Here is a 17,743-nt window from a genome sequence, read left to right as displayed (position 1 = left end):
ATCACTTGAGGTCAGGAGTTCGAGACCAGCCTGGCCAACGTGGTGAAACCTCGACTCTACTAAAGATACAAAAATTAGCCAGGCGTGGTGGCATGCGCCTGTAACCCCAGCTACTTGGGAGGTTGAGGCAGGAGCATCACTTGAACACAGGAGGTGGAGGTGGCAGCAAGCTGAAATCGCTCCACTGCACTCCAGCCTGGGTGACAGAGGGAGACTCTGTCTCAAAAAAAGAGAGAGAGAGAAAAGGGAATGCCCACATGAGTGTTAACAAAGCCTCCAATCAGTCTTTCTGACAGTGCTTGCCGGCTCAGCCCAAGTCACCCACCTCCCCCTTTCCCTTCTGTCAGCCCACAAATCACTGGCAAGGGCTCATCGCATGCCCATGCTGGATATAAGAGGCACAGACCCTTCCCTGCCATCACTGGCTTGTCTTCCTACAATGAGACTCACTTTTTGAAAGGCCACTCACCAGGTACTGTACCCACCAGAGGAGCCGAAACACTAAGAAAGCACTTAAGGGTCTGAGATCAGCCTAAACAGAAGTCAGGGTTTGCACAGAAAATCTTTATGTACTCTATTCACAGCAAAGTCCCCAAAGGAACTAATTACATCACACTGTAGAATCATTTAGACAACTCTGGTGACCCATTTCCCCAGCCCAAAGCAGATTACAACAGCAAATTAAAAGGGGGAAAAGGGCTGGAGAAGCTCACTGATGGTGTTCTGAGAGCAAGGAAGAGAGCAGAAACCTTGCTCACACACTGGAGGGCACAAAACTACACTCTGAGGCCAGGTAAGTGGCCCATACGTGTAATCCCAGCACTGTGGGAGGCTGAGGCAGGAGGATCGCTTACATCCAGCAGTGCAAGACCAGTCTGGGCAACATACGGAGACCCCCCACCATCCCCTTTTTTTTTTTTTTCCCTTTTTTGTTTTTCTTTTTTGAGATGGAGTATCACTCCGTTGCCAGGCTGGAGTGCAGTGGCTCGATCTCGGCTCACTGCAATCTCTGCCTCCCGGGTTCAAGCAATTCTCCTGCCTCAGCCTCCTGCGTAGCTGGGACTACAAGTGTGCACCACCACACCCAGCTAATTTTTGTATTTTTAGTAGAGATGGGGTTCCACCATGTTGAACAGGTTGGTCTTGATCTCTTGACCTCGTGATCCACCTATCTCAGTCTCCCAAAGTGCTGGGATTACAGGCATGAGCCACTGTGCCCAGTCTTTCTTTTTGAGATGGAGTCTCACTCTGTTACCCAGGTTGGGGTGCAGTGGTGCAAGCTCAGCTCACTGCAACCTCTGCCTCCTGAGGTCAAGCGATTCTCCTGCCTCAGCCTCCCGAGTAGCTGGGATTACAGGCGCACGCCACCATGCCCAGCTAATTTTTGTATTTTCAGTAGAGATGGGGTTTCACCATGTTGGCCAGGCTCGTCTCAAACTCCTGACCTCAAGTGATCTGCTTGCCTTGGCCTCCCAAAGTGCTGGGATTACAGGCGTAAGCCACCACGCTCAGCCAAGATCCCATTTCAATTAAAAAAAAAAAAAAAAAAAAAAATTAGCCAGGCCTGGTGGTGCACTATTTGGGAGGCTGAGGTAGGAGGATCGCCTGAGCCTGGGAGGTTGAAGCTGAAGTGAGCTTTGACTGTGCCACCGCAGTCTAGCCTGGGCAACAGAGCAAGACCCTGTCTCCAAAACAAACAAACAAACAACAACATGGCAAAAACAACGCTCTGAGGCTGCTCGGTGACAGAGCAAAGGGTTCTACTCCCTCAGCACCCTGCGATCACGCACCATGACAACCCTGAGTTCATTCATTCCCTCACTCATCCGAACACCCATCAGACATCAAGAAAACACTCAATCTGACCCACAGCACAGGTTAGAAAAGCATGGATTCCTGTTTGCTAAGGTTTGTAACAGGAAGAAAAAAGGCTTTAAACATAGAGAATTAAGTTTAGAAAAATATTCCTAGGAAAAAAATAAACTCTTTGGTGATGAACAGGTTACTAAGAAATTCACCTCTGCCCTCATTCAAATGAAGCAGAGCAGTGCTCGTTCTCACCAGGCTGAGTAAATAGAAACATTTGCTTATAACAAATGCATCCTGTGATCCCAACCCCTACAGATTCCTACAAATTTTTTTTTTTAAAGTGCCCAGGGTGGGGAGCAGAAGTTTCCTCATTTCTCATGAGAAGCCGATGCCCAATTTCTTTCAGGATTTCAGTCGTAAGAAAAACCGCTATTTCCACAAATCTACCAGATTGTGGGTTTTGAATAGTTTCAAAACACAGCAGAAGATTCCCTCCTGGGTCCTTGCCAGTAGGACTGGCTCAGTGACACAGTCAAGCAGGCCAAGATCAAACAAACCTATAGACAGCTCCCTGCCAAGTACCTACTGTGTGCTGGGAGCCAAACCAGCAATCTGAAAGCTGATAAGTGTTACGGGAACTCAAGAAAGGAACTTCTAATTTGCAGCAAGGCCCAGGGCAAGGATTCTAAAGGGAATAACCTCTGAGCTGAGTTCCACGGATGAGGAGGAGACAGACCTGTCGGGTAGGCAAGTGTGGGCTTTCCAGGCCCAGGGAACAGCATGTGCGAAGGCCACGAGGTGAGAGAGCACACTGCTTGTCAAATTATAAGTGCTTTGCGGTTACACTTATCGAGCTGGTGTTCAGAGGGAGAAATGGGGGCAGGTTATAAAACAACGTGGATTTCTACACCAAAAAAAGTCACAAGCAACCACTGGGGGCGGGGATCGAGAAACATCATCAGACAGGACACACTCCACACTTAACACAACTACACTCTGTCGAGTATAGGAGAACCCCCGGGGGACTCCCAGGACTTCCTGAATGAATAGCTGAGTCTACGAAAAACCTACCTTACTACCTGCTTCCTGGAGTCTTGACACAAAGAAATTCACCCCATCCTATCTTAGCAAAAACGCAATGCAGACAGACAGGCCAACATAAGCTATATAGAAAGCTGCAGATGTTAACAGTCATAAGGTTCCAAAACAGAAGGGAAACCGCCAGACAGCACATGTTTCTAAGTGCAGAGGTGAGGATAGAAAAGTAGTTGGACAATTAAAATACATCATCCTCTAAAATGTGCATTATATCATGGTTTGAAAACTCCCTGACTTGCTAGCCCTGAGTCCACGGCAGACATGATTAGTCAATCACAGCACTTTCTGACTCAGGGCGGAACTAGGCCTCAGAATCCTTCTGAACACAGCACTCCACAGACTACCAGTTAATGGACGTTAACACATGGAACAAAACCTATCTTCCTTCCATGACTGGTACATAACCTCGAGAGTCCTTTTTGACCCCACTCTTTGGTTCTTTAAGATGCAGCCATGCACGTGTTCAGAAGACACCTTTTTTTTTTTTTTTTTTTTTTTTGAGATAGAGTCTCGCTCTGTCACCCAGGCTGGATGGAGTGAATCTCGGCTCATTGCAACCTCAACCTCCTGGGTTCAAGCGATTCTCCTGCCTCAGCCTCCCAAGTAGCTGGAACTACAGGCACCCACCACCACGCCTGGCTAATTTTTGTATTTTTTAGTAGAGACAGGGTTTCACCATGTTGGCCAGGCTGGTCTCGAACTCCTGACTTCAAGTGATTCATCCGCCTCGGCCTCCCAAAGTGTTGGGATTACAGGTGTGAGCTACCACGCCCAGACAAAAGACACTTTCTGATTTCTGGACACAGGAACTAAATCTTGTTGTGTATAAACGATGACTGAGGTGTGAAGCTGGGGATTTAAGCAATGGCAGGCAAGCATCCCTGTCATAAGAGGGAGCCCTTCCTGCTCCAAACTGCATACCCTCTGCCCTTGCTGGGGTCGAAGGCACAGTGATTTCTGTCCACAGATGAATAGGGGTCAGAGATAAAGCAGTGAAACTGATTCCTCTGTCTTGCTAACTCAGCTCCCCACAACCACAGAGGCCCAGGACCTGCAGATCACCAGCCAGGCTCAGGGTTTAACCCTCACAACCTGGAAGGACTGACTGTATTCCGTAGAGTAACTCTGCCCTTTCCTCCTATAAACCACCATCACTGCACCTTAATATACGGCATGCTACCACATGACTTAATTCTGAAAGCAATCCCCTGAAGACGGTATGATGACTCCATCTTAGAAACAGAAGGATGTAGCTCAGAAAGGCTGAGTCACAGAACTAAGATCTGTTCCCGGGTCCACCACCACCTACCATCTCCTAACTTATTTATGTTTCCTTCTAAAGCAGGGAGCTATGTGGTCCCATGCAGGTTAGTTAACCAGCGTTTGCTGACTGAGTGAGGTTAACTGTTAGCATCAAGTACCTGGGTTAGAACAGCAAAGAGAACAGTTTCAGTTTCTCTCTTTCATGGCACAAACATGTGCTTACTGATTCTACATTCTCTTTTCTTCTGGCTTACATGCTGGTGTGAACCACTGACTGCTTTCCCTGGTTTTGTACTTAAAAACCAGTTATTTCATAAGGATGCTCACGAGGCTGTCACGGTGATTTGAAAACAGTAGTGCACCGAACACAACCCTGTCGTCTCTCCTCAGTACACAGGCACACCCCAACACTCACTCACGCGGGCACAGCTCTGAGGGCCCTCCTGAGGCCTCCGCTTACAACGGGAAGAGCTGTTTATTATTGTAACAGTCAGGGGTACTTCCCAGGCACTGCCGAGGAATACTAGAGGTAGAGAGTTCCCTGTGGGTGGGCTTACAGGGATGCTCCATCATATGTGTCCCCACCCACGGGGAAGGAGGCAGGCGCCTCTACACAGGGGCTCACATTCTGGGGAGCGGCCCCTGTGAAATCCTCTTGTCACCACATGTGCCCCCACCATTAACATAACCAGGCACACACATTTATCAAACATGGACTCTGGCAGGCGCTAAGCCGCATGCCTGTGTGGAATGGTGCAGGAGCCTCCCGGGGCACCCCGACCAGTGGCCCTTTACCCTAGTGTCTCTCTGCTGCCCGGATCAAGTCAGTCCCACTCCCACAGATACCCCAGCACCACCACGCACAACAGACGTCAGCTGCCCCCAGGTCGTGTAGAACACTTAGAAATACCAGCCCCTCGGAGCACCCTCACCCCAAAAATGACCTCCTACCCCACCTGCCTGCCACGGCTGCAGAAGCTGAGAGTGCGAATTCATTTCCCAGCACCAAACAACTGAAGACCAGAAAAGCAGAATCAGCCACAAGCCTGCAGCCTGAGACCTGCGTTTGCCCTGGGAGGGGGCGAGGAGCTAGGGCAGGCAGGGGATGCTCTGGGAAAGGGTCCCTCCCAACCGCCAGGTGGAAAACTCAAACGTAAAGACCTTTGACAAACAGCATCTCTTCGCTCCTCTGCAGACGGCCGCGGCCACAGAGAGCAGGCCTGCTGGAAGCCATGGTGTGGCTGTCGCAGCCAGCGGCGCGTTCTCTGTGTGCCCAGGCCATCGCTAGGAAGTTTACTAACAAAGTCTGGTCTCCAGGCAGATCCGCGGGTGCTCGGAGGCCGGCGTGTGGGCCGCGCTGTGACGCTCAGCTGGGCTTGGTGTCAGCCAAACTCTGCAGCTTCCTGGGAAAGGAAAGCCTCGGCTCCCGGCCCAAGTGCCCCAGCACCGCACATGGACTGGAGACCTCATTTCTGGATCCAAAAAGCAGCACAGAGGCAAAGAAGCAGGATGGAAATGGGGTAGTTTCAAACAGCATTTGGTTGCTTTTCTGAACCTTCTCTCTCAAGGATGAAAGAGGAAATTTTAGAACAATCAAAAATGCCTGAAGATTAGTTTTCTTTGTCTTATTTCTTCCTTCCCATTCAAAGGCCCCAAACTTTTTGCAGATATGAAAATTATATATATATATACACACACACACATATACATGTACATTTATACACAGGATTAGAGAATTATGGCCAGGAGAAATAAAATAAAACCAACAGAGGTAGGGGAAAAGAACACAAGAATGGCTCCTGAAGCCGGAGTGGCCGACCCTTAGCCTCCACACCACACGGTGAGCAGGATGGAGCCGGGGGCAGGACTGGGAGGGCCGCAGGGCCGGGAAGACAGGGCTCTTGAGTTTTAAAAGCACAGTCTCAGCAGGAGGACAGCTCCCCACAAGCCGGACTCTGAGCCTGTGCCTCGGTTGCCAGGGTGGGGGTCAGCAAGCCTCGGGCACACCCAGCCCTCACAAGTTCCCGGGGGCCCCCTGAAGGAAGGCAGGGCTGTGCCGTGTGGGCTACGAGAGAGGTTTCCATGGGATCTGAAAAGCACTCCAAGGACACGCCGGCAGGAGAGCAAATCAATACTGAGAGGGTTAAATATTAAATTCCGAGGAGTTTCAGGAGGTCTGTTTCCTCTGGCCCATGAAACCTAAACCTCAGCTGTCACAGAAGACCTGCTCCGTGCCCCAGACTTGCTGCTCCTCGTGGGACTCCCAGCAACTTGCACTCCCCTGAGCTCGTTGCACCTAAAACACCTTTCCTCGCTTTCTCTGTCTGAGGCCTTGCCCAGATATTGCCTCCTCCAGGAAGCCTTCCTGACCTGCCCAAGCAGAACGCATCAGCCCCCTTGCACTGGCTGTGAAGCACGATCTTGTACCATCTTCTGTCCCGGAATAAATGTCTCTGTGGACCCTGTCTCCCCTTCCTGCCTCAACACAGACTGGGGGCTTCCTGATCTGAGGTGGCCTGTTCATCTCACCAGCGGAGGGGAGCTAAAGGAGGGGCCTGGGCTGAGCTCCTTTTGAGAGCCTCTGGCCGAGGGGCAGCCAGCTAAGATGAGGAAGGATGAAAAGGTGCTCCAGCCTTGTATTTGGGGGAGGTCAGAAGTCGGGCCTTCTGGCTTCCTCAGCTGGTGCAGTAGATAGAGCCGAGTCCTGCACTCAGCTGAGAAGGAAGGTCGGTCACAGCATTTTGTGTGCACAGAACCCTGTTTCTTCGGGGTGCTCCCTCTGCTGCAGGAATGTGCACCCTCCGTAACCATCATAAGAGAGAGAAAACGTAGGACAGAGGGCCACGCCACTGAACAGCAATTAGTGAAACCCCAAGGCTCTTCTCAAAGGTTCCAGTGGTATTCAGACAGGACCCTGTAGGGTGTGCATATGGAGTCGCAGCTCCTCCAGGGCTCCCAGGAATCCTGCTTGGCATTTAGAATGTAAGAAACATCAGGGCAGACCGGTGATGGTAACCCTCTTGCTTGGAACCAGTGGCCGACTGTCCACAAAAGTAACCATCTGTGCAATTTATGGTGTGAAATCTGTCTTTCACCTATGCAGACCTCCACGCCGTGTGCCTCTGAGCGAGCTCCTCCACTCTCCGGGCTGGGCTTCTGCACCTATGAGGCTCGTTCTCTTCCATTCTAAACGGCTTCGGTGGGATCTGCCATGTGTAAGTCTGGAAACCACTATTATACTTGGATACAAACCCTGGAAGAAAAAACAGTGCTCTCTTCCAGCACAACTGTCCTGTGATTCATCGCAGAAAGTAATTTGCTAACACCCTGGCTTCCCGTCAGACACATCTAGTCTTTATTTGTGCGTGTGGCACAGTGACAGGCCTGGCTGCCGAGAAAGATGCTGAGAAGCCAGAGCTGGAGGGACCCCAGAGCTGGTCTAGCTCCATCCAGCATCCTCCCTCACTGCTCAGACAGCACACACATGAGCTCTTGCTTCTCACAGGCTTCTCGTAGAATACGCTCATCAGTAACCGCGGAAGACGTTTAATAGCCGGGCAGCTGGCAAGATGCTGAAGGTGGTTTTCAGGGAGTCATCTCAGGCCTAGGGGAGGCAGACAAGCGGTATTGGGCAGAGAATGAATCTCACTTGACCCTGACCACCGACAACTGGCCTTCTTATCTGTGACAGCAAGTGGGTAACACCTGTTGGGGGCCCCAGCTTGATGGGGGAGCCAAGTGGAGAGAGGAGAGAGGAAGACAGGCAGGCCCCCTGCATGGATGCTGTATTTACTGAGCACCTACTACATGCCAGGTGGTATGTAATGTCTACATTCTAGACATTAGAATGCACTGACAACAGCAACAAAAACCCCAGGATTCCTGCTCTCAGGAGAGCATGTACCCTAGCGGGGGAAAAGCATGCAATGCCACAGGGGGGAAAAAAATAAGTGAACAGTATCGTCTATTCTCAGGTGCCAAAAGGTACGGAGAAGGGAAAGCAGAGCGGGACAAAGAAGACGGGGCATGTGGCAGGAGAGACAGGTGGGGCCACACTGAACAGGGGCTCACAGGTGGTGTTTACACAGTTTGCTGGCAGAGGGACCGGCAGGCGCACAGGCCCTAGTGCCCAGAGCGGGCTGCAAAGTGACAGTCGGCTGACTTGAGCAGGGGGCTGCTCGGGCTGCCATGCTGGGAGCAGACTGCAGGGGGTAGGGGTGAGGACACTGCCCCGGGGAGCAGCCAGGCAGAAGCAGGGTAGCTGGCGGTGGGGAGGAGGGCTGCAGAGGAGAGCTCAGCTTCTGGGGGTGCACTGAGGGTAGACCCAGGATGCCAGGCAAAGGCACAGACATGAGTAAAAGGGAAGGATAAGGATGGCGGAGGGGAAACAAAGCAAAGGACACTCTACGGCACTCTGGCCCCAGAAGCCTGCATCCTGCCTCACTACGGGGGCCGGCTTAAGAGCCATCATATAAAAGTGAGGGTGGGGTTCAAGCAGGGCCCAGCCAGAGCCCAGGCCATGCTCGGAGAAGCAGAGACTACAGCAGTGAGGCACCAGACAGACCCTCCCATCCCCAGGGGCATGGGTGCAGCTGAGACTGAGCTGCAAAACCACAGCACCATCAGAGCAGAAACCCAGAGACGGTCCCAGGGGTGGACACAGCGTAAGCGAGTAAGGAGTTTGGGCCAGGACAGGCTGAGGAGAGATTTCAAATGCAATTTTCAGTATATAAAGTACTGTTTCATAGTCACTGCACCGTCCTTGACTTCCACCCAGGATAGGAAGAGAGTGAACACCCTTCTGTCTGATGGGTGAGGGAGGGTTAAGTGAGACATACAGAAAAATTGTAAGTTGTGGCACCTCCCTTTTTTAGGTCAGAGAGAGGGGACAAATGCGTAGACTCTCAGGGTCTTTTAGTATCATTGTGCTGGGGGACAGCGGGTGGACCAGATGCTCTGTTGGGATTGCAATCTGGGAGCTTGTGATGCTATGTGCTTAAAACAGAAAAGTTACCCCAAACTATAAAAAATGTTATAAATAACAGTACAGTGTCAGCATCCACCAAAAAGAGTACAAAGCAAGCCCCTGACACACGAGGGGGACAGATTTAGTTAAAAAGCACACACGCCCCACCCTAGGCAACCATACAAATTTAAAAAAACACCAACTTTGTTCTTTGTTTAGAAAGAAACGAAAACAGCTGCACACATCTATTTTTACAATTTAAAACTGAAAATGCTATTTCATAAATCCATCTCTCTGCCCCCAGCACTGGTGTCTGCATCTTCCTGCTGGTGGGTGTCCCCTGCCAGCCTCCTCTGCTCTCAGAGCACCCTGGGACTCCTGTCAAACCTACTCATCTGTGCACCCAGCTCCCGGTCCCCCAGCCCTGACACGCTGCCCTCCAAGTGCAGCCTGCTGAGGCCACCGTCTAGCATGTCAGTCAGCGCGGCCTGGGGCCCTCTGAGCCCTCGGTGATGGGTAAGTTATTCCCGTCCCTCCCTTTCCCAGCGCTCACTGTCCAGTTTCTCTAACTCCGCCTTCAGAGCTGGGAGCAGCTGATTCACGTGGGCTGATTATATACCATGGGGGTCCCAGGGACATCCAGTTCACCTGTCAACCATCTAAAACCAGCTTCCCCTTAACGTTCTAAAAACTGAATTGTGGTTAGGGTTGTACAACTTTGTATATTTATGAAAAAGATCACTGAATTATACACTTACGATGGGTGTATTTTATAGCATGCAAATGATACCTCAATAAAGCCGTTTAAAAAAAAACCAGCATCCACATCTTTACAGATGTTTCTGTTTGGCAGCAGACCTGAGGTGGGGACCTATGTTCTCTGCCCATGGACAATCTCTGTGGTGTTGGGAGGTGCCTGACGGCAGCGGGGCAGAGAGGACAGGCTTCCAGATGGCAGTGGAAGGGGAGACACCTGCAGGGGTGAGAAGAGAGGGAGCGCCAGCAGGAAGGTGGGCAAGCTATGCAGGTGACATCAGAGCCGAAGGGAGGGGTGAGAAAAGGCAGGCAGAAGGATGTGTTTAATATTGGGTTCAACCATACACAATGGTCATTTTCATAGGTCAAAAAAGGCTGAATATTGCAATCACCTACAGTTAAACCTAATCCATGGATGTCCACGTGTGACAGACGAAGCAGCTCAGGTTTGGGGGCGGACAGAGCAGGTTTCCAATCAGCCCCTCTGCTTACAGGCCAACTGGTCAAGGGCGTGGCACCCACACCCTCGGAGCCTCAGTTCTCTCACTATAAACAGAAATGGGCGCAGCCACACCACAGAAGCACGTTTTCATTCCTTTAAAAACAAATTTTAATTAACTAATTAAAGATGGAGTCTTGCCTGTCATCCAGGCTGGAGTACAGTGGCACAATCATGGCTCACTGTAGCCTTGACCTCCTGGGCTTAAGCCATCTTCCTCAGCCTCCCAAAGTAGCTAGGCCTACGAGTGTGTGTCACCATGCCCGGCTAACTTTTTTATTTTTTGTAGAGCTAGTCTCTCGCCACCACGCTCAGCCTTTCATTCAACTTTTAACGCAAGTTCAATGGCAAGCACAGGGTGGGCTTGCTAAGGAGTCACTGTCCCCCTCTCTTGCTCCTCCAGTGTCTCCAGGGTAGAAGGAACAACAGGAGTAAGCTACCGCCAACCTCTACAGGCATCGCTCTCACCTCCCCCTGTAACACCAGCCCCAAATAAACCAGGAAGGTGGCAGAGTTCTGCTTAGCAAAACAGGCTCCACTTCCCTGAAGTTACCAGAAATCATGCGAGTGCCCCCGACCCTGGAGCCCACGGCTGTGGCCAGCGTGGACTGCATTTGGCATCCTGCCTTTCTCCGGAGGAGCCGTGAAATAAAGCCGGAACACACATGGCCCCATGACAGAGCTGGCAAGCGAGCAGAACCAAAGGCTCCCTGCTACTGACACGTGAAGTGGGGGAGGGCGCTTGCCGTCAGGGGCCACCAGGAGGACCGGGGGTGGCCTCTGCAGAGTCCCCATGTAAGGCGGTGGTGCCCACAGGCCAGGGCACTGAAGACTAACAGGGGTCCAGGGAAGCTCTTCCTTCTGGCTCATACAGACAAAAGGCAGACACCTCAGCCAGCTGAAGCCCAGAAGGAGCGCCCCCACGGAACAAGGAAGCCGCCGCTGATGTTCCCAGGGCGGTGGCACTAAAAGAGGACTGCTCTCCCACCAGCTATGTCCTCAGCTGGTCACTCAGTGAACTCTTCTGAAGTCTCAAGGCCACTTTAGCTACTGTCATATGGACAGGAGAGGGGATGGCCAGGCTGCAGTGAGGCCAGGATGAGGAGACGCCAACAGAGGGAAGCCTGAGTCCCTTTTGGAAACGCCTCTAATGTTTAGGATCCACGGTCTATTGCCATCCTACAGGTGCGGCTTTTCCTGTGTTCCTTGATCCCTCAGCTATTCCAGGAGGCCCCAGACCTAGGGTTCCAAACTGATGACAAGGTCTCCATCAGAACAAGGGAAGCCCTAGCCAGCGAGAGTAAGTCTGTCCCCGGGGCCTGCGACTTCTGTCCACGAGCTATGGGTGCAGGTAAACACACGCAAAGGTGAAAGGAACGCAAGGCATCACTCCATGTAATGCACGCAGGAAGTTACCTGACAGGCAGAGATTAAGTTCTGACTTTCTGTAAGATGCCAGGAGGACATTTAATTTGGTTTTTCTTTCTTTTTTTCATTTTATAATTAGAGATGAGGTCTCACTATGTTGCCCACGCTGGTCTTAAACTCTTGGGCTCAAGCGATCCTCCTGCCTCAGTCTCCCAAAGTTTTGGGGTTACAGGAATGAGCCACTGCGCTGGGCCTCATTGAGTCTTTCAAACTCACACTGAGTGTCAGAGACTGCAAGGACCTAGAACCTGTGCCTATCAGGAGAGCTGAGTCCAGCAGGGAGACATAAAACAGATCAATGAGCTCCGTCACCGAGCATGAATGAAGCCTTGCAGGACCCCAGTGAAGACAGATGTCGTTCTCTAAAGAGATTCTTACTCTCCTGTCTAAGGTACCACACTCCCTGATGGTGTCAGTTGATTCCACACTTACTCAGGAAGTGAGTCCACCAGATGGTATGACTCAGGCACCTAAACCCAGACTCATCTTCTCAGGAGCAACAAGGCAGTGGCCTCGCCAGCCTCTACACACACATCTGAGGGGTTGGGAGGCTTCACTCTTTTTTTTTTTTGAGACAGAGTCTTGCTCTGTGCCCAGGCTGGAGTGCAGTGGCGTGATCTCGGCTCACTGCAAACTCCGCCTCCCGGGTTCACGCCATTCTCCTGCCTCAGCCTCCCGAGTAGCTGGAACTACAGGCGCCCACCGCCTCGCCCAGCTAAATTTTGTTTTTGTATTTTTAGTAGAGACGGGGTTTCACTGTGTTAGCCAGGATCGTCTCAATCTCTTGACCTCGTGATCCGCCCGCCTCGGCCTCCCAAAGTGCTGGGATTACAGGTGTGAGCCACCGTGCCCGGCCTGGGAGGCTTCAATCTTTTTTTTTTTTTTTGAGACGGAGTCTCGCTCTGTCCCCCTGGCTGGAGTGCAGTGGTACGATCTCGGCTCACTGCAAGCTCCGCCTCCCGGGTTCACACCATTCTCCTGTCTCAGCCTCCTGAGTAGCTGGGACCACAGGCACCCACCACCGCGCCCGGCTAATTTTTTGTATTTTTAGTAGAGACGGGGTTTTACCGTGGTCTCGATCTCCTGACCTTGTGATCCGCCCGCCTCAGCCTCCCAAAGTGCTGGGATTACAGGCGTGAGCCACCACGCCCAGCTGAGGCTTCAATCGTAAGGAAGAAATGTGCCCTTGGCTGAATGCCTCAGGGTAATGAACCCACTCTTTAAAATCTCAGCAAAATGATAATGTGTTTTCACTGTGCTGGCCCAAGCTGGCAGCCAGAGCTCGACGGCCAGCAGCTGCCCAACGCTGATGGCACTGCCCAGGCACCGCAGGGGGGAAGGGAGCGGCTTTCACTCACCAGATAGTGGGTCTCTGCCAATCATCAAAACATTGGGCAAATTCATTACAATCAGCTGCTGGAGAACTTCCTGCAGAAACAAAGGGGGAAAAGATACCATTAAGAACCGGGAACAAAAATAAAGAGGGATTAAGTAAATTACAAGTAATGAAGCCCCCGGATGGGTGTGTAGCCATCCCGTGGTGACGACGACGGTGCTAATAATGACAGCAAGGAGCAGGTAAGATGCAAACAAATGTGAAAGTCAAAGCCTAACTGTATTTCTGTCTTGATTGTTAGCAAATAAAAAGTATGTCTACAAGGATTTAATGGGGTTATGAAAAAAGAAAAAGTATATTTAAAAAATAAAATGAAAGCTAAAGTTATGTCTGCATAGGTAGAGAGGCCTCGGGGAAAAAAAAGGCAATAGATGACACGCTCAGATAGCAGGATGATGTTTCTTTTTTAAAAGATATCCTTATTTTTATTGTATGACTTGTGCAATTAAAAAATGAGGCCAGGTGCAGTGGTTAACGCCTGTAGTCTCAACCCTTTGGGTGGCTGAGGCAAGAGGATAGCTTGAGACCAGGATTTTGAGACTAAGCCTGGGCAACATAGCAAGACCTCATCTTCACACACACACACACACACACACACACACACACACACACACTCTTAGCCAGGTGTAGTGGTGTGTGCCTGGGATCCCTGCTACTTGGGAGGCTGAGGTGGAAGAATCGCTTGAACCTGGGTGGTCGAGGATGCAGTGAGCTGGGATCACACCGCTGCACTCCAGCCTGGGGAACAGATGGAGATCCCGTCTCCAAAAAAGAAAATAATAACAGTAAGGAACAAAGATTAAAGAGATGCTACTGAGCCTTTCTAATCTGATGGTTCAGGATCCAGCACTAAGCAGGTCTTTGGTACAGGTTATAAATGAGGAGACTTCTCTTGTTTATAGCACGGACTTCCTAAGCGAGGGATACATCAGAGCTGCTCTGCACAGCCAGAGGTGGTGCCTTCTGGCCCTCACACCAATGGGCTTGGAAAGAAGACCCAGGCATCAGCTATCAGTCACCCCCGCTCATCTGGGTACAGGCTCTCCTCAACGTGCTGGCTCACAGCCCAGCGTACCACTTACATCCCCCTAAGTATTTCTCGGGGCAGATCAGTCTTCTGTGCCCAGATGCACAAATAAGGAGATTTTAAAATTCCAATTCTGGCAGGGCACGGTCGACACGCCTGTAATCCCAGCACTTTGAGAGGCTGAGGTGGGAGGCTTGAGCCTGGAGTTCAAGACAAGCCTGGGCGACACAGAAAAAACTCGTATCTACAAAAAATTAAGAATCAGCTAGGTGTGGCACTGAGCCCTTGTGGTTCCAGCTACCCGGGGGGATTGCCTGAGCCCAGGAGTTCCAGGCTGCAGTGAGCGATGTTGCACAACTGCACTCCAAGCTGGGTGACAGAGCAAAACCCTGTCTATAAAAAAAAAAAAAAAAAAAAAAAAAAAATCCAATTTTACGGAAGACAAAAAAGAGGGTGGGTTTCATAACTATTCTAAAAGTGGCCACTGTAGAAATTCTTCACCAAGAATGCTCCTCTTAGGCCTTTAAAAAGTGTTTCTGTTGAGACACAACTAGTTTCATAAGTCGCTCTATTGCATAACATGCGGAATCTCTATATCCAGTATGCTGCTAACTGGCTCTCAAGAACAGGGGGATAACTACACAACCCACATGGCCCGGGTGCATATCTCAGACCATCTCTGTCAGATTAGAACGGCCGAGGCCACATGCCGGGAGAGGCATGAGTCCCTCCTTATTGTCTTTCTATGGCTCCTGTCCACACGGCCGGAGGGGATGTTAAACCGTGAGGTGTACCCCACTCCCGAACACACCAGCCCCCCTCCACTCAATGCTGGAAATCACATTTCTCCATTATCCAGGGTCACACGTCACTGCGTCAGCGACGGCTAATGCTTTCTCAGACATGTTTCAGCTGGTAAGTATCTGTATGTGTTGGACAACAGTGTGAGTTGTTTAACCGCCTCAGCCCTCCTTTAGGGCTCGGGAAAAGTCAATGTGAAAAAATTGTCTCTTAAGTGCATGAGTTCGCCAAAGGGTTCCAACATCCTCGCCCTACTACCCCTGGCAAAACACACCAGCAAAATCAGTGAAATCTGCTTTCCAGCTAATTCACTCAGTGAAAGGAGGGTGCCCAACAGCATCAGCCTGTCCGTCACATAGCTCCCTCCCAGCCTCACGACTACACTCCAGGCCAGGCACGGGGGCTCACGCCTGTAATCCAGCACTCTAGGAGGCCAAGGTGGGCGGATCACCTGAGGTCAGGGGTTCGAGACCAGCCTGGCCAACATGGTAAAATTCCGTCTCTACTAAAAATACAAAAATTAGCCAGGCGTGGTGGCACATGCCTGTAATGTCAGCTATTTGGGAGGCTGAGGGAGGAGAATCGCTTGAACCCAGGAAGCAAAGGTTGCAGTGAGCCTAGATCACACCACTGCACTCCAGCCTGGGTGACAGAGCAAGACTACGTCTCAAAGAAAAGAAAAAAAACACCACACTCCAGTGTTCCAGTCAACTCGAGGAAGAAAAATGTCATCACCAGCAAACCAGCCATAGTCCCCTTCCTAACTCTCGGCTAGTTGTTTTCTTCTGCCATTTATCCAAGCTCAGCCCTGTACCAGGGTGAACGTGTTTATAAGCGAGATGCAATACGTGAAATCATCTTGTTTTGTTGTTTTGTTTTTTGAAATAATCTGAAGGTCACTGCAAAAAATGCAAATTGTTATTTTTATGCGAATGTTAATCTAAGCAAAACACTGCTGGAAATATTGCTAGAAAATGTATGTGTTCTCCTTCCAAAACAGGATGTTTAATTTTGTCTAATCAGTCCTTTCTAGTTTTCCCACAAGAAACATGTGTCATTTGTGCAATTAAGAAATAATGTTTTAGGAACAGACAATGTCTTTCTGAGTTGTTCCCTTCAAAACACCATGGTTCTCCTAAGATGTAATCCTATGGCCAGAGCTACTCCCAAGTCATTAACTGGTCCCCTTAAAGGACCCTCAATCACATTTCCAGCAAAAACTGGCTCAGACGCCAGGGATGTCCAGCAACATACATAATTGAGACATATTAATTCAAATGTTCTATTAGCCATCTTTAAAAAAGTAAAAAGAAACAGGTGAAAATATTCAACTTTAATTAAGCCAATATAACCAAAATATAATCATTTCAACCCATAATTGACATAAAAATGTACTGAGATATTTTATTTATTTTTTATTTTTATTTTTGTAGAGACGGGGTTTCACCATGTTGCCCAGGCTAGTCTCGAACTCCTGGACTCACGCAATCCGCCCACCTTGGCCTCCCAAAGTGCTAGGGTCACAGGTGTGGGTCACCTCGCCCGGCCTTTGCATGCTTTTTTTCATACAGTCTTTGAAATCAGTGTGTATGTTACACATATAGCACATCTCAATTCAGATGCTAAATGTTCACTGGAATTACTTGTGTTTCCAGATTTCATGAAATCTAGAGTTGAAAAAGTACATTTGTTGGAGGCATAACATGCTGAGATTAAGAAAAAATAATAAAAAAAGTTTTTAAGAAAGAAAAAGTAGACTTGTATGCCCACTTTGTTCCAAACACATTTAAAAGTTTTCCTACAACTGAACTGAGTACCAGTTTTCAAATTTAAATGAACTAGAATAAAGAATTCATTTGCACAGTCACACTGCGGTATCTCCAGGCCCTGAAGGCCACATGGGACTGGTGGCTACCGGGCCCCAACACCAGACCTTTGCCCTCCCCCGCGGGGAATGGGGTGGGGTGAGGCGCCTCTGGGCTGGCCCTCAGTCTGGCAGGGATGTGAGGAGGCTGCTGACGAGGGGACCCTCCTACATGGCATCAGAACAGAAAGCCAGAAAGCCGCTCACTTGGAGGCTGCAGCTGATGCTGTCTTGCCAGGGCACCTGGTCACACCCCAGCCAGCCACGCGTGAGGCAGGACCACACCAGGCTGGAGAGTGCAAGTCCAGTGATGCTCCGGACAGGCCCCAAATTTGCCAGCGAGCCCTCCTTGTGCCACTCTGGCCTTTGCAATGGCAGAAACAAGTGCCAGGGCAAGTCTGAGGGACAACGGACCCACACCAGCCTCGCTGAGGCATCTGTCTTGTCACCGGTCCTTGTGGTCTGATGGACAGGGAGGAAGAGGGTCAGGCTTGGGGCACAGCCCTCCCAGGGAAGGGTGTGGCACCGCAATCCAGGGTAGATTGTACTCCCCCCTCACTCCTCTCCACTCCTCCCCACTTCTCCTTTAGGTTTGCTTTTGGATCCTAAAATAAGATTTTGCGGCTGGGCGCGGTGGCTCAAGCCTGTAATCCCAGCACTTTGGGAGGCCGAGACGGGCGGATCACGAGGTCAGGAGATCGAGACCATCCTGGCTAACATGGTGAAACCCCATCTTTACTAAAAAATACAAAAAACTAGCCGGGCGAGGTGGCGGGCGCCTGTAGTCCCAGCTACTCGGGAGGCTGAGGCAGGAGAATGGCGTGAACCCGGGAGGC

At 50.5% G+C, this 17,743-nt stretch overlaps 1 protein-coding gene across 1 annotated transcript in view; it reads right to left on the bottom strand.

Annotated features, from left to right (window-relative positions):
• Positions 1-17,743, bottom strand: part of CCDC88C (coiled-coil domain containing 88C) — a 151,800-nt gene that overhangs the window by 79,181 nt on the left and 54,876 nt on the right. The window contains exon 6 of the mRNA XM_011991814.1: positions 13,178-13,247. Within this exon, the coding sequence (XP_011847204.1) occupies positions 13,178-13,247 (70 nt within the window). The remainder of the gene's footprint in view (positions 1-13,177; positions 13,248-17,743) is intronic.

Source organism: Mandrillus leucophaeus, unplaced genomic scaffold (assembly GCF_000951045.1).
Source record: "Mandrillus leucophaeus isolate KB7577 unplaced genomic scaffold, Mleu.le_1.0 Scaffold4, whole genome shotgun sequence".
NCBI lineage: Eukaryota > Metazoa > Chordata > Mammalia > Primates > Cercopithecidae > Mandrillus > Mandrillus leucophaeus.
The sequence above is the reverse complement of the archived record's forward strand: the minus strand, read 5'-3'. Positions and strand labels throughout refer to the sequence as shown.